At 37.9% G+C, this 18,228-nt stretch overlaps 1 protein-coding gene across 6 annotated transcripts in view; it reads left to right on the forward strand.

Annotated features, from left to right (window-relative positions):
* The window catches only part of PPP1R12A (protein phosphatase 1 regulatory subunit 12A), a 146,796-nt gene that overhangs the window by 54,978 nt on the left and 73,590 nt on the right, over positions 1-18,228 (forward strand). For all 6 annotated transcript variants that reach the window (XM_037158485.2, XM_037158486.2, XM_037158489.2 and 3 more), the window contains exon 3: positions 11,652-11,770. In XM_037158485.2, coding sequence (XP_037014380.2) covers positions 11,652-11,770 — 119 coding nt within the window. The remainder of the gene's footprint in view (positions 1-11,651; positions 11,771-18,228) is intronic.

Here is an 18,228-nt window from a genome sequence, read left to right on the forward strand (position 1 = left end):
TTAAAATGTTAGGGAAATGTACATCTTAGAATTATTACACAATAAGTAGGATATTTGCCTCTGGGAATTGGGAGCTGCAGTGCTAAAGTAATAAAGTAATTGATTTTAATAAATAAATGTGTGTTACCAGCAGATAGTATCTTATCAAAAAAGTATAGAGTCACTGTTATGGGGAATAATTGAGAGAAATTGGAAATGCTGAAGATAGAACCTTCAGGATTTTTTTATATTTAAAGGCGGCGTTGCTGAGAGAAGAGAGGAATTAAAATACTTCCCCACATTTTGAATTTGTTTATAAATGACAACTCAGGTGCCTAGACAATTGGAAATAGAGTTAAGTTTTACATATAGACTCATTTCGCTCACAAGTATTGATCTGGCCTTTTTTGGCATAATTTATTATATCTGTAGCATAAATGTGGAATCATGGTGTCAGAAATTTAAATTTGGCCAGTGTCGAGCCTAGTAACAATTGTATGAATAATATGATTTATATACAAAAATAATGCTTCTACCTTTGGGTTTTAATAAATGGAAGTTGTTTAAAAGGTTAAAAATTGGTAATGTTGTAAACTTTGCAAATTTTTAAAATTTATTGGGGTTACATTGGTTAATAAATTTATAGGGGTTTAAAGTATACAGTTCTTTATTTCCGGCCAAGATGGAGGCGTAGGTGGAAACACTATGCCTCCTCCCACAACCAAGTTTTAAGACAACAAAGATTTAGTAACCAAAACAGACACAAATTGAACTGTACAGAAGTCCGACAACAATGAACCATTCAGCCAGACCGGTAAGAGGGGTGGAGTCTTGGCTGGCAGAGAGGGGTCACGTAAGAAAAAGTGGCCAGACCAACCCAGGCGCGCACGCGGTGGTTGGCAGATCCCAGGTATGGGGTGGCAACAGGCACACCCAGTGAGGGCGCAAGGCAGCTGGCTGAACGTGGTCACACATTCAGACTCAGGTAAATCAGCAAAAAAGCAAGCAGTGAGACCGACCATACAAACCAGGGCCCCAGCAATGGGAATTAAGCCTAAAAGCATCAATTGGAGAAACTTTCAGGGGTCGAGGTGCCGAGGGAGGCTCACAGGCTCACAGAGAGTTCCTTGGAGAGAACCACAGGGTCCTGGACGGTGCATAAGCCCACACACCTGGGAACCAGCACCAGAAGAGCCCAATTTGCTTGCGGGAAGCAGCAGAGGGGACCGAAATTCGAGAGAGAGCAGAACAAACGCCATTGCCCCTCTCTGACCTCACCCCCACATACAGTGTCACAACCCAGCAACAGGGTCACCCCACCCTGGTGAACACCTTAGGCTCCTCCCATCATAGGTAACAGGCATGAACAGACCAAAACATTATGGCTCAAGCAGAAGAACAACTGAAAGCCCCAGAGCCAATACTTCTAAGCAACCAAGAGATAGCCAGCCTATCAGATGCACAGTTCAAAACACTGGTGATCAGGATGCTCACAGAACTGGTTGATTTTAGTCACAAATTAGATGAACAAAGGAAGGTTAAATTAAGTGAAATGAAGGGAAATACACAGGGAACCAACAATGATGGGAAGGAAACTGGGACGCAAATCAAAGGAGTGGACCAGAAGGAAGAAAAAAACGACCAAACAGAAAAATATGGACAAACAATTTAAAAAAATGAGAGGCTTAGGAACATCCAGGACATCTTTAAATGTTCCAACATCTGAATTATAGGGGTACCAGAAGGGGAAGAGAAAAAGCAAGTGGAAAATTTATTTGAACAAATAATAAAGGAGAACTCCCCCATTCTGGCAAAGGAAATAGACTTCCAGAAAGTCCAGGAAGCTCAGAGAGTCCCAAAGAAGTTGGACCCAAGAAGGAACGCACCAAGGCGCACATCATAATTACATTAGGCAAGATTAAAATGAAGGAGAGCATCCTAGAAGCAGCAAGAGATAAGGGGACAGTCACCTACAAAGGAGTTCCCATCAGACTATCAGTGGATTTCTCAAAAGAGACCTTACAGGCAAGAAGGGGCTAGAAAGAAGTATTCCAAGTCATGAAATCCAAAGACCTACGTCCAAGATTGCTCTATCCAGCAAAGCTTTCATTTAGAATGGAAGGACAGATGAAGTGCTTCTCAGATTCTAAGATCAAATTTAAGGAGTTCATCATCACCAAGCCCTTATTATATGAAATGTTAAAGGGACTTATCTAAGAAAAAGAAGATAGAAAATATGAACAGTGAAAGGACAGCAAACTCACAGTTATTAACAACCATACCTAAAACAAAAGCAAACTAAGCAGACAGCTAGATGAGGAGCAGAACCATAGGAATGGAGATCACATGGAGGGTTAGCAACAGGGGAGTGGGAGAAGGAGAAAGAAGGTACAGAGAATAAGTAGCATAGGCCGTAGGTAGAAAATAGGGGAAGGGCAAGAATAGTATGGAAAATATAGAATCTAAAGAACTTGTGACACGTGGCCATAAACTAAAGGGGGGATGGTTGGGGAGGGGTGTGCAGGGTGGAGGGGCATGAAGGGGGGGAATGGGAGAACTGTAATGGCATAATCAATAAAATATATATTTTAAAGTGTACAATTCTGTAATATATCCTCTGTAGATTGTACTTTGTTCACCATCCCACGTCATGTCTGTTTCCATCACCATTTATCCCCCCTTTAACCTCTCCTGCCTCTTCCCACCCCTATTTTCCTCTGGTAATGACCATGGTGTTGTCTGTCTATGAGTTTTTTGTTGCTGCTGCTGTTTCTTTTTTTCTTAATCCTGGAGAGTATAATGCTAAGTGAAATAAGTCAGAGAGAGACAAATACTATATGATTTTACTTTTATGTAGAATCTAATGAACAAAATAAACTGATAAAATAGAAACAGACTCATAGCTGTCAGAAGAGAGGGGGTAGGAAAGCTAGGTCAAAAGGGTGAAAGGATTAAGCAATTTCTTGACAATTAAAAATGGTAGAGAGAATTTTTGCCTGTAGGCAAATAGAATAGATATACTTTGCCCTATTCTCTTGATAAGTACAACAAACAACCCTAAACATTATCTATAAACATAAGGTAAATTTAAAAGGTAGAGGGAAGAAAGCAGAGCAGCTAGGGGATCTTAAGATTCAGAGAATGACACAGGGGTGAGTATTCTGGTGTTTGCTCTGTCTCTCTCTCTCTCTCTCCCTCCCTTTCTCTTTTTTTTCCTCCCTCATATGCCGTACCTGGACCCAGCGAAGCTGGTAACCCAAAGCACCAATGGATACAGACCAAAAAAAGTCCCAACAAAAGCCTGATCTCTTTAGCCAAATACTGGGAGAGGAGCACCTTGCAAAGGCAGAAAACTTAAAAATAATAATAACAACTACTCCAACCTTGCATTATGTAAAAAAAATTGTTAATCCCACCCACATACATTGACCAGGAAAGGCCAAGTAGGGAGCATAGACTTCCACCCTTACGGGTTTAATACCGTACCCCAGTGCCCACACTGTAGTGATGTCAAATTAGTCTAGATATAAAGCTGGACAAGACTTTTATTCCTATCAGATGGTTAACTAGCCCTCCCTCTGTTACAGTAGAGACCATGTGGAAAGCCTGGACTTCTGCCTCCACCTGCCAATGAGGAGGAGCTCTTACTTCTTCCTCCCAGAGTGATGTCTAAGGAGACCTAGTGTGCAGTGATTACTTTTCACCACTACCACCAAGCAGTAAAGAGTCCTGCCTCCCTTCCTTGATGGTGTCAGTGGAGGCTATGATGAATAGTAGTGGGACACTGATATCCTTTTCAGCAGGAGGTGTCAGTGTAGGTTTGGCAAGAAGCCAGAAGTAGCAAGGAGCTGCCCCATCTCTGGTATCACTGTAGACTGAGTGGGGACTTACATCCCCACCTTTCTCTGTTAGATCAGGGCCAGGCAAAGCCAGCTGACATAGAAGATTGAAGCAAGATCTAGAGTTGTAACACAGCCACAGTGTTCAGATTTCAACTGAAAATCGTTATACCAAGGAATTTTCAAATTAAATAGAAGGTAATCAATAGAGACTAACATTGCTATGACAACAATATTAATCTTAAAATTATCTGACAAAGACTGTCAGCAAGATACCATCAGAATGCTTAAACAGGCAATTACGACCATGCCTAAATTAAATGAAAAAATAAGTCTCAGCTAAAAACAAAACAGAAAGTCTGCAAAGAATTGGAAGATACTAGGAAGAACCAAATGGAAATTTTAGAACTTCAGAAATCTATAACCAAAATAAATAAAAATTCAGTGGATAGCCTCAACAAAAGAATGGAGGGGAAAGAAGAAAGAATTAATGACCTGAGAAATAGAAAAGAAATTACCAAATCATTGCAACAGAGAAAATAGACTGAAATAAAATGAACAAAGCGTCATGGTTTTGTGGGATGGTAACATAAAGCTAATGTTTGTACTATTGGAGTCCGAGAAGAAAAGGAGAAAGAAGGCATGCTAGAAAAGTATTTAAAGAAATGATAAAAGATGGTCAAAATTTTTTCCAAACTGAGCAAAAGGTACAAACCTGCAGGTGCAAAAAGCTTAGTGAATTCTAAATAGGATAAGCCACAGCAGTCCACACAAAGATATGCTACATGTAACCCTCGGAAAAACTAAAGACAAATTTAAAACCTTGAAGGCATTGAGAAAGAAACTATGCTCTGGGGTGGGCAGTGGGTTGAATGACAAATTTCTCATCAGAAACTGTGGAGACCAGGAGGAAGTGGCATATTTGTCAAGTGCTGAAAGAAAAGATTATTTCTAAGGAGACTTTTGAAGTCAACTTTTGTTTGGATTCTTACTGTTACAACTATTTTTCATTGTGGTATAGAACTTCAAAAATAACATTGCCAAGTGCATTTCTCTGAAGATGCATAAGATTATTTATATTTATTTTATAATTTTTGTTTCTGAGAGAATTCCAAAAGGAAATAGTAATGTTCTGCTTACCCACTTTCAAAAGTTCAGGTTGCTTAGTTTTCATAATTTCTTTCTCATTGGATGAATCTGAGTAATTCATTTGGATTGTCAAAAAAAACAACTATTTGAATGGTATTCTGCTGATCTTCTGATATTTTGAAAATGTTTTTGTCATGATTAAAAACACATAATGTTAACTTTCCATCTTAACCATATTAAGGGTATAGTTCAGTAGTGTTCTTTATTCATTGTACAACAGATCTCTAGAATTTTTTATCTCGTAGTACCGAAACTGTACCCACTAAACACTAATCTGTCCTCTCTTCTCTCTTTAGTCCTTGATAACCACCTTTGTATTTTCTGTTTTTATTATTTTGACAACTTTAGATACTTCATGTAAGTGGAATCATAAAAGTATTTGTCCTTTTGTGACTGGCTTCTTTTTGCTTAGCATAATGGTCTACAGGTTCATCTATACAACAGAATTTTCTTTTTTAAGGCCATACTCACTTTCTGAGTTTTAAAAATTCATATATTGAATACATGAAACATTCATATATTGTATAAAATGACTTCTTGATATTAATTTTCTTACAGCATATAAGAACCTCAGTATTCATTAAATTTAGACACTAAATATATTCAGTTCTGAAGTTACTTTCTTCTTGTCTTTATTTAATACTTTTTTAAAAAGATTTTACTTATTTATTTTTAGACAGAGGGGAAGGAAGAGAAGAGAAACATCAATGTGTGGTTGCCTCTTGTGCTCCCCCCCACTGGGAACCTGGTCCACAACCCAGGCATGTGCCCTGACTGGGAATCAACCAGTGACCCTCTGGTTTGCAGGCCAGTGCTCAGTCCACTGAGCCATACAAGCCAGGGCTCCCCGTATCTTTTTGATCACTGTATTTTCAGCTTCTGATATAAAGACAAATTTTTTATTAAAAGGTTGAAATTTTTAAATGAATTTTTTTCTCTTTCTCAAACAATTTCATCTGTAGTTTGATTTTTGTCAAAACTCAGAATCCAAAATAATTAACAAAGACTGTCAAAATTTGTCTTGCAAATTGAATCGACACTGAGTAATTCTTTTTTTTTTAAATTTTTTAAAATTACAGTTGACATTCAATATTAGTTTCAGGTATACAGCATAATGGTTATAGAACTTACATAACATTTATATAACTTACAAAGTGAGTACCCTGGTAAGTCTAGTACCCACTTGGCTCATCATACATAGTTATTACAATATTATTGACTATGTTCCATATGCTGTACTTTGTATCCCCATGACTGTTAATGTAACTACCAATTTGTACTTAATAATTCCTTTCCTCCCCCCATCTCTGGTCACTGAGTAATTCTAATGCAGATAGGATCCTACCTGTTTATTTAATAATACCATATCCCAGTTTCATTGACTGTCTTGGTTAACAAGTTTATACCTTTCATTAGATTTTTAAATAATATTGTAAAAATCCATTTGGATCATGTCTCCATTGTGAGATCTATTAATTTATCCAAAATTATTTTTTTTACTCAGTTGCTAGACTATTATAAATCTCAATAAATTTGGTGGTTTACCATTTTTCACTTACACAATTCATAAAGAATGTTGTCTTTTTCTAAGTGGCATATCCTAATTTTGCTCTTCTTTGCATTACTTGAATAAATCATTAACCATTTACCTTGAAACATCAAAAATATTACCCGTCTGAGAAACAGCCCAATGATCTGACATTCATTCTGGAACTCCTATGAGAAATCTTTGGGTATTTTTCCCAAAAAAATCCTAAAATAGATATAGTATATTTTTTTCTAATTAGCAGTCAAATGAGTTGTTTATAATACCCCAGCATGTTTGTTGTGAAGGAAATGTAGCCATCTGTTTGCAGTACCTCTGGGGTCCCTCAAAGTGAATTTCTGTTATTCTAGATAACATATATTTTGTTTTGTTACTTTAAACATGTGAGATGACTCATTTAGACTTCACACAGCCTGGTAAGTCACCTTTAAATGAGGCTTCAGATGTTTTAATGAATGTTACACAGCAGTTCAGGCAAAGATAGGAGTCTAACCCAAAGTCTGCAGAATTCAAATGTTTATGCTTTTTTTCATCCATCCAATATTTGAATAGCTTTTTGGATTATTCATGGTAGATAAGAATTAATACAATAAGATTTTATTTATTTTAATATATCTTTTTATATATTTACATTTGTAAATAGTAGTTTTCGAGTACAGGAGAGGTTTTTGAAATGTATACGTGAATATATATACCTAAACTTTTAGCTAAGGGATTGCTCCAGGCCCGGCTTCCTGCCAGTAGTGTTAGAACCTTACTCTTGTTATTTTCTTTTAACATCCTTCCTGTTTTTATAAGTTTTGGATTGTCTGTATTTGGCTTTGACCTGGTATTTCCTTGAGACTCTGCTTCCCGTATAGCTCCCTCTTCTACAAGCACTACAGCTACATTGAGGTATTCTTTTTATTCTGTCTTTGTATCCTATGAATGATTTCTAATACCGTACCGTAAAATAGAAGTGGTTTTATGTGTACATATCTAGTACTTATCAAGGTTTTGCCTAGCAGAATACTTTCATATTCCCTTAGAGCATAGTAGGTTTTTACTCCACTTATATCTTTTTTTTTGCTTTAGATTTATTTATTTGTAATATATAAATATTCTTGTTTAGTTTCACATTTTTCAAAACTGTAAAACAAAATTACCTCAATTAATTATGACTTATGTTTGTGAAAGTCCCATGAAAATCATAAAAGATGAAACATTGCTTTTGTACAGAGAGAAATGTTTACAACATATTAATAAGTTTAAAAATACCAGGCTACAAAATGATATGGTTGCTATTTTGTGGTCCGATATGCATATACAAAATAAACTTGCTGCAAAAAACTTGAATAGTAAAAAATTTCTTCTCACCAAAACAAAACAAAACAAAACATAATTGACACAAATCCCTCCTGATCCTACCTCTTACCAGTGATCTCTGTTAACTTTATAGTGTATATATTCTTTCATTTTTCTTTTTCTTTCAGTGTATGTGTCTGTAAAAGTTACATCTCTATATAGATACCGATAGCTAGATGGATAGAGGCCTTCTTAAAGTAAAAAATTGACTAATCTGACTTCATAAAACCTTTAAGATTTAGTAAAATACAAAATACTTATAAGAAAAGTTTTTTAATTCAGTGACAATATGAAAAAAATATTTGCAACACACCTGTTAGATGCAGAGAGTAACAAGTTTCTTTGTATATCTTTGATTAATACCGTTATCCATTTACCACATCATATAAGTCAAGAACTTTCATTTATCTTAAACACCTTTATTTTTTTACCCTCATTTCTCATATCCAGCTGATCTCACAGTGTCTCCTAGGTATCTCTGGAATTCATCCATTTCCTCCAAAAACCCCATTTAGCTTTTTTCATAAAATGAAAGACACATTTTTCATTTTCACCAATAACTTTATTGATTTGGATATTTTAAGTTTGTCAGTTATCTCCCACATGGTAGACTGTTGATTGTTCTCAATGTCTCCATTTGATCGCTGTCAACTTCAACTGGTCTACCTGACCATGGAGCATTCTACAGCAAGAAATCTCCAGCACAGAACTTCATAAACCACTTTTAACATGTCCCATTAGTCACAGCACCTTCTCCATACACTGCACAAATCTTTTTCTGCATTTCAGTTGCATTTTTAAGTTATTAACAACCACACCTGAAACAAAAGCAAACTAAGCGGACAGCTAGATCAGGAGCAGAATCATAGGAATGGAGATCACATGGAGGGTCAGCAATAGGGGAGTGGGAGGAGGAGAAGGGGGAAGAAGGTACAGAGAATAAGTAGCGTAGACAGTGGGGAGAAAATAGACAGGGAGAGCAAGAGTAGTATGGTAAATATAGAAGCTAAAGATCTTATGACACATGGGCATGAACTAAATGGAAATGTGGGTGGAAGGGGATGTACAGGGTGGAGGGGAATGAAGGGGGAAAATGGGACAACTGTAATGGCATAATCAATAAAATATATTTTAAAAAATAATAAAGCATAATACACCAAAATGTGTATTTTCATCTATCTTCAATATTAAAATGGCTACCCAAAAACTCGTCAATTTTGATGTATTTTTAAAATGGATGCTGCTGTGACAGCTATCACAATGCAATCTAATAAAATAGGTTTTAAAGAAGTTAAATACAGTTAAGTGCTACTAGAGCCATCTTATGGAAAACACCAAATTAATTTTTTAGCCAGCCCAGTATAAGGACAATCAGTTATTTCAGTTACGCTCAGGGAAGCTAACCTGGCCCTGTCTAGCCATACATACTTCCTGTTGCAGGATTTTGGTGCCTTTTGTTCTCTCTTCCTGGAACACACACTTACTACCTACATATTCTTCAGATAATCTTTTCCTGATCTTACCAAATCAGATTATTCTATTCATTGCTAGATACAATAAAATTATCTGTCATAAGAGTTATAATTTTACACTTACTTGGGTGAGGATTGATCTTTTTTACTAGACTGTAAGTTCTTTGAGGGGCAGGTCCATATTTGTTTTTGCTTGCCATTGTATTCCTGCCGTGTAACATAGTGCTAGACATATTCTAGATACCTCTTTTAGCCAGTTTTGGCTGCTATAACAAAGTACCATAGATTGGGTGGCTTAAACAACAGACATTTGTTTCTCATGGTTCTGGAGACTAGGGAGTCCAAGGTGCTGGCCAGTTCTGTATCTGTCTTGCAGATGCATGTCATCTCTGTCCTCTGGAGGAGAAGTGATCAGCTCTAGTCTCTTCCTCTTTCAGAAGATCAATAATCCCATTATGGGTGCTCCACCTTCAGGACTTCTTCTAAACCTAATTACCTCCCAGAAGCCCCACTTCTTAATTCTATCACATTGAAGGTTGGGATTTCAACATGAACTTGGTGGACACAAACATTCAATCAAAATACAAGCAGTAAATAAGTTCCAAAAAGAGAACATACAAATGCCAGTAAACATATTGAAATATTTTCAACCTCATGTGTAACAGAAAGTATGTTTAAAAAAATGATAAGATGTTTCATCCTCATTATGTTGAAATTTTTTAAGATTAATAATGTCCAGTGTTTGTTTTAGAACATGTCTAAGTTATTATCCAGCCATTCTATGGAATATTTTCAGTTATTAGAATAAAAGCGTTGCTTTCCAGTGTGTTTAAAATAATCCCACTAATTTTCTTGTTACAAAAAGAAACTGAAAAGTGACTATGTATATATGTTTATATACACACATAAATTCATAGCAAAGTTACTAGAAAGATACTTGCTATACTGTTGGCTAGTGTTTATCTCTGGGGAAGATTGTGACAGCAGAAGAAGAGGTTTAAAGGAGGTCTTTCCTTTTTCTTTTTAACTCTGGAGTTTTTTTTTCTTATTGTTTTTATCATGAGAATATTATTTAATCTATGAAAAAATATGAATAAGAGTTAAATTGTTTAGGGACGTAGAGAAAAGCAGTCCATTCTTTACATACAGGAATGGGAAATCAGAAATGCCAAAAGAGCATGGTTTAATCTGGAACTACAATCAATTCCATATTGTTGGAGCTTAAAGTGTGATACAGTAAAGAAGAGGAATGAGGCTGAGAAAGAATAAAAAACCAGATTATTGAGAGCCATGTATGTTTTCTCCTACTCTGCTACAACCGTTCAAAAAACTTTAGTTGGGAATTAACAAGGGTCCTGTTAAATAGATGTTTCTAGGACTTGAGTAGTTGACACATGAAAGTGGTTGATAACCTTTTGTATCTGGATCACTTGGGCAGGTTCGATGCAGCCTGTGCATACTTTCTTGGGATTATGTTTTTGGATACGTAAAACACAAAGTACAAGAAAAACTAAGTTATATTGGATTTCATTTGTCAAAATATTAGAAAAACATTGTTGTGGTATAGTTTTATATGTGCTTTTTTAGCAACACATTTAATAAAAAGGCCTAATGGTTAGTGTGGTAACTGCTTTAATTTCAAAGTAGTGGTGAATGTACATAATATTTTAAGATACTAGCATCAGTGGAGTGGTTTTCTGAATTCTGCCCGTGGATCCCCAAGTGAGAACTATTACTTATGGCATGAGACTGGGAGCATGGAGATCAGTAAGGGTCCTAGTCGGTGTGAAGATAATGAAAAACCTTAGTGGAGACCGTCTGACATGATCCTATAAAAGACTTTATAATTATTATACAAAACAAACATTTTTTGTCAGCAAGGCTAGCTTTACATTTTCTGTTATACATTATAGAAAAATTAAGGAATATAAATAAATGTTTTTTAAAAAAGAAAACATGGCTCTGGCTGGTGTAGCTCAGTGGATGGAGTGCAGGCCTGCGAACCAAACAACTGCAGTTCAATTCCTAGTCCAGGTACATGCCTGGGTTGCAGGCCAGTTCCCAGCAGGGGACCCATGAGAGGCAACCATACAGTGATATTTCTCTCCCTCTCTCCTTCCCTTCCCCTCTAAAGATAAATAAATAAAATCTTTAAAAAAAAAAAAAAGCATGCTTTATGGTAGTTTTTTAAAACTTTAAGTAATATATATTCTATCCTAGGTTTTTATTGCTGCTCTTACATAGTTTTCCTCATTGGCTACACATTTAATCTTAATCCAACGATATCATCATTGCTTAACTGTATTCCTTTTGATTTAACAGGTTTTTGATTGGTCAGGGAGCACATGTGGGAGCTGTCAACAGCGAAGGAGACACGCCTTTAGATATTGCTGAGGAGGAGGCAATGGAAGAGCTACTTCAAAATGAAGTGAATCGGCAAGGTAACGTAAGAGCAGCCTAAGTGGAAAAAATGTTTACAACTGTTTTAGAAAGAATATCATACTTTTGCAGTAAAATAATTGGGGACATTGAAAGACAAGTATAATTTGAGTGAGAAAAAATCATGTATTAATAAGAATTTTTGAGAGAAATAAAACAGACAAAAAAGAGTAAAACATATATAGGATGAATTTAACACATTGTGAATTTAAATTAAGCAGTCAAGATGTTCTTACTGGACTTCCGGCTAAGATGGAGGTGTAGGTAGACACACTGTGCCTCCTTGCACAACCAAAATAAGGACAACAAAAATTTAGAAACAAAATAAAAACCAGAACTGACAGAAAATTGAACTGTATGGAAGTCGGACAGCCAAGGAGCTGAAATAGAGACATTCATATAGAACAGTAGGTAGGACAGAGTCAAGCGGGGAAGGGTTGGGGCACTAGAAGCCGTGACACTAAGCACGAAAGGCACCCCAGGTGCGCAAGATTGCAGTGGACAGACCCTGTGCTCCGGGTAGCAACAGGCAGACCCAGCGAGGCGGCAACTGTAAAGTGAAGCACTGTGCACAAGGAGGCTAGCTGACTTCGTGGCGGTTACACATTCATGCAAAAAATAGTTGGGGAACGAGACAGACTGTGCAATCTAGGGTCCCAGCACCTGGAAATAAAGCATCAAACCACCAATTGAAAACACCTGTGGGGGTTGGTTGACCTTCAGGGAGAGCCTCCCATCCTCACAGGAGAGTTTCTTGGTGAGACCCACACATCGTAGAACACAAGCCCATGCACCTGGGAATCAGCACCAGAAGGGCCCAGTTTGCTTAGGGGAAGCACTGGAAGTAACTGAAATCCAGCAGAGAGCTGAGCAGACGCCATTGTTCCCTCTTGGACCCCTCCCCACATACAGCATCACAATCCAGCAACTGGGTTGCCCTGCCCTGGTGAACACCTAAGATTCCGCCCCTCACACATAACAGACATGACCTCATCCCCCCGCAAAGTGGCCGAAACAGAACAGATCACAGCTCCAGAAATAGTACAACTAAGTGACCAAGATATAGCCAACCTATCAGATACACAGTTCAAAGCACTGGCGATCAGGATGCTCAGAGAATTGGTTGATTTTGGTCACAAATTAGATGAAAAGATGAAGGCTACACTAAGTGAAATGAAGAAAAATGCACAAGGAACCAGTAGTGATGGGAAGAAAACTGGGAGTCAAATCAATGGAGTAGACCAGAAGGAGGAAAGAAACATCCAACTTCCACCAAGATGGAGGCGTAGGTGGAAGCACTGTGCCTTCTCGTACAACCAAGTTTAAAAACAAGAAAGTTTTAACAACAAAAATGCAGCCAAACCACAGAAAATTGAACTATATAGAAGTCTGACAACAATGAACCCTTCAGCCAAACTGGTAAGAGGAGCAGAGCCAGGAGTGGATCAGGGTCCGGAAGGAAAGATCCACCAGCCCGACCTGGGCGCACGACCCAGGCACACTGGCAGCCATGGGCGGATCCCAGGTGTGGAGTAGCCGGCAGACCTACTGAGGGCACAAGGTGCTCACTGAGGGCTGATAATGGTCACACATTCACGTGCAGATAAACCGGTGAAGGAACAAGAGGTGAGACAGACAGTGCAGGCCCCAGTGGCAGGAAGTGGCAGAGGGGACCGCAATTGTCCCACTATGACCACGCCCCCACATACAGTGTCACAAACCAGTGACCTGGGTGGCCTCGCCCTGGTGGACACCTAAGGCTCCCCATCATAGGTAACAGGCACAACCAGACCAAAACATTATGGCTCAAGCAGAAGAACGAATCAAAGCCCCAGGACCAATACTTCTAAGCAACCAAGAGCTAGCCAACCTGTCAGATGCACAGTTCAGAACACTGGTGATCAGGATGCTCACAGAACTGGTTGATTTTAGTCACAAATTAGATGAACAAATGAAGGCTAAACTAATTGAAATGAATGGGAATGCATGGGAAACCCATAGTAAAGGAAAGGAAACTGGGACGTAAATCAAAGGAGTGGACCAGAAGGAGGAAAAAAATGACCAAACAGAAAAGAATGAAGAAACAAGAATTCAAAACTATGAAGAGGGGCTTAGGAACCTTCAGGACATCTTTAAACATTCCAACATCCAAATTATAGGGGTACCAGAAGGGGAAAAGGAACAGCCACAAGTGGAAAAATTATTTGAACAAATGATAAAGGAGAATTTCCCCAACTGGCAAAGGAAATAGACTTCCAGGAAATCCAGGAAGCTCAGAGAGTCCCAAAGAAGTTGGACCCAAGAAGGAACACACCAAAGCACATCATCATTACATTAGCCAAGACTAAAATGAAGGAGAGAATCCTACAAGCAGTAAGAGATAAGGGGACAGTCACCTACAAGGGAGTTCCCATCAGATTGTCAGCTGATTTCTCCAAAGACACCTTATAGGCAAGAAGGGGCTGGAAAGAAGTATTCCAAGTCATGAAATCCAAAGACCTACATCCAAGATTGCTCTATCCAGCAAAGCTTTCATTTAGAATGGAAGGGCAGATAAAGTGCTTTTCAGATAAGATCAAATTCAAGGAGTTCATCATCACCAAGCCCTTATTATATGAAATGTTAAAGGGACTTATCTAAGAAAAAGAAGATAAAAAATGTTAACAATGAAAGGACAGCAAACTCACAGTTATTAAGAACCACACCTAAAACAAAAGCAAACTAAGAGGACAGCTAGATCAGGAGCAGAACCGTAGAAATGAAGATCACATGGAGGGTTAACAGTGGGAGTGGGAGGAGAAGGGGGGAGAAGGTACAGAAAATAAGTAGCATAGACAGTAGGTAGAAGATAGATGGGAGGAGGGCAAGAATAGTATGGGAAATACAGAATCTGAAGAACTTGAGACACGTGGTCATATACTCAAGAGGGGATGGTTGGGGAGGGGTGTGCAGGGTGGAGGGGAATGAAGGGGGGAAATAGAACAACTGTAATGGCATAATTGATAAAATATATTTTAAAAAAAACAACGAAAGAAACATCCAATCAGAAGAGAATGAAGAAACAAGAATTCAAAAAAATGAGGAGAGGCTTAGGAACCTCCAGGGCATCTTTAAATGTTCCAACATCTGAATTATAGGGGTACCAGAAGGGGACGAGGAAGAGCAACAAGTGGAAAAGTTATTTGAACAAATAATAAAGGAGAACTTCCCCAATCTGGCAAAGGCAGTTGACTTCCAGGAAGCCCAGAGAATCCCAAAGAAGGTGGACCCAAGGAGGAACACACCAAGGCACATCATAATTATATTAGCCTAGATTAAAATGAACGAGAGAATTCTAGAAGCAGCAAGAAATAAGCGGACAGTGACCTACAAGGGAGTTCCCATCAGATTGTCAGCTGATTTCTCCAAAGAGACCTTACAGGCAAGAAGGGGCTGGAAAGAAGTATTCCAAGTCACGAAATCCAAAGACATACATCCAAGATTGCTCTATTCAGCGAAGCTTTCATTTAGAATAGAAGGGCAGATAAAGTGCTTCTCAAGTTAAAGGAGTTCATCATCACCAATCCCTTAGTATATGAAATATTAAAGGGGCTTATCTAAGAAAAAGAAGATAAAAAACATGAACAGTAAAAAGACAGCAAGCTCACAATTATTTTCAACCACAGCAAAACAAAAACCAACCAAGCAAACAACTAGAACAGGAATAGAACCACAGAAATGGAGATCACATGGAGGGATAACAACAGGGGAGTGGGAAGAGGAGAGAGGGGGAGAAGGTACAGAGAATAAGTAGCATAGGCGGTGGGTAGAAAATAGACAGGGGCAAGGCAAGAATACTGTGGGAAAAGTAAAAGCTAAAGGACTTAAGACGTATGGGCATGAACTAAAGGGGATAATGTGGGTGGGAGAGGGTCTGCAGGTTGGAGGGGAATAAAGGGGGGAATGGGACAACTGTAATAGCATAATCAATAAAATATTTTATTAAAAATTTTAATTGAATTTAAAAAGAACCTAATGAACAAAATAAACTAACAAAATAGAACCCACTCATAGATACAGAGAACAGATTGACAGCTCTCAGAGGGGTTAGGGAGCTGGTTGAAAAAGGTGAAGGGATTAAGCAAAACAAATAAAACTTACAGAAACAGACAATAGTATGATAATTACCAGATTCCCCCAGGTAATCACCTTGTTTGGGGGAGGTAGGAGATGGTAATGGGGGGATAAATGGTAATGGGATGAGACTTGGGATGGTGAACATGCAATACACTATTCTGGTCATGTAGTATAGAATTGTACCCCTGAAACCTATGTAATTTTATTAGCTAGTGTTACCCCAATAAATTTAACTTTAAAAAAAGAAATTCTCACTAATGAGTTGGTGTTTAAGCTAATATTTGAATGAGGTGAGGGATTGAATCGTGTGGCTATGGGGAAAGAATATTCCAGACAGAGGGAACCATCAGTGCAAAGACGGAAGCTTCCTTGTGTATTTAGAGAAGGAACAAGTAGACTTAGTGTGACTGGAACAGGCAGAATGAGGAAGAGGCTGGAAAGCAGTGAGGTCACAGAAATAGCAGTGGACCACATTGTATAAGGCCTTATGGGTCATTGGAAAGACTTGGACTTTTATGTGGAATAGGGGCCCAAGGGTTTGAAGTAGAGAAATGACATCAACTGACTGACGTCAGGAAGGATCTCTGTGGCTGTTGTGTCAAGAATAGATTGTAGGAAAGTAAGGATAGAAGTAGGAGAGTGACCGTGGCAGAAGTAGGGTGTAGTGTTAAACAGCTAATGGAGAGGTTGAATTTTAGATATATGTTGAAGGTTTGGCCAAGAGGATTATTGAGTGATTAAATGTAGGGTTTGTGAGAAAAAACAGCAGGAAAGATTCTAGGATTTTGAGCTTGAGCAACTAGGTGGATAAAGTTTCAATTTGGGAGGTAATTATTGTGGGAAAAGTAGATTTTGTAGGGGAAATTCAGGGGATCATTTTAAGACCGGTTAAGTTTTTTTAACCTATTTAATATTCAAGCAGTTGAGTATGTGAGTAAAGAGAGGTACCAGGCTTGAAATATAAATTTGGGAGTTGTCATTTTATAGATAAGAGGGAAGTTCTTATGGGTAGAGTTTTTTTTAGGAGCAGTGAGTGTTCTGAAACTACACTAATCATACATAGCACAACTCTGAATTTACTAAATAGAAACTGTTGAACTGTATACTTTAAATGATATGTCTTGATAAAACAGTTACTTTATATATAAAATAAAAAGAGACATAATGTATATCTGAGGTCTTTCCAGAAAAAGTCCAGCCATTGTTAATATCACCAGAACAGTTTGAATGACATCGATGTAACCTGGCAACCAAGGAGAATGGTGTGGAATGCACATGTGTGAACAATGACAACTTTACTAGTCAGTGGGGGCAGTAGACACTGTTGAGTGAGCATGTGTACTGTGTGTCCATTGCATTCAAAATGACCCAGCAGTTAGAGCAACGAATCTATATCAGATTTTGCATTAAGCTTGAATGTTCTCCATGGAGACTATTTGGATGGTTTAGAAAGCCACAACTACGGGCAGCTGCTGATTGGCAACTTCATCACAACAACACACCTGCTCATGCATCCTACCTCATGCAGAGTTTTTGGCAAACCATCAAATTACCTAGATGACTCAGCCTCCATACAACCTAGATTTGGTACCCTGTGACTTCTGGCTTTTCCCCAAATTAAATCACCTTTGAAAGGGAAGAGATTTCAAACTGTCGATGAGATACAGGAAGATACAACAGGGCAGCTGATGGAGATTGGGAGAACTGTGTGAGATCCCAAGTTGCCTACTTTGAAGCAGACTGAGGTATCATTGTCCTGTATACATTGTTTTCATATCTTGTATCTTCTTCAGTAAATGTATCTATTTTTTATATTACATGGTTGGATACCTTCTAGACAGACCTCATACATATTATGCAGCAATTCCTCTTCTGGATATATATCCAAGGAATTAGAAGGAAGGTTTCAAACATAATTTGTATACCAATATACAAATTGGTAATTTATAAAGCCGTTATTCACAATAATCAGAAGGTAAATCAGGTGTCCATTAATAGATAAATGGTTAAATGAAATTACTTATATAATACAGTGGGATGCTGCAGCATGGATGAACCTGGAGAGCATTATATGAAGTGAAATAAGTCACTCTCAGACAAATAATGTATGATTTCGTTTACATGAGGTATACCTTAAGTAGTCAAATCCATAGAAAAAGTAAAATGATGACTGTCATGAGCTGGAAATGGGGACTTATTTAATGGGTATAGCATTTCAGTTTTATAAGATGAAAAGAGCTTTGGAGATTGGTTTACACAACAGTGTAAATACGCTTCATCAGTTAACAGTGTTCAGTTAACTATAAACTTAAAAATAGTTATTATGGTGGCAAATTTTATCTTT

Source organism: Artibeus jamaicensis, unplaced genomic scaffold (genome assembly GCF_021234435.1).
Source record: "Artibeus jamaicensis isolate MK-2021 breed Jamaican fruit bat unplaced genomic scaffold, CSHL_Jam_final scaffold_584, whole genome shotgun sequence".
NCBI lineage: Eukaryota > Metazoa > Chordata > Mammalia > Chiroptera > Phyllostomidae > Artibeus > Artibeus jamaicensis.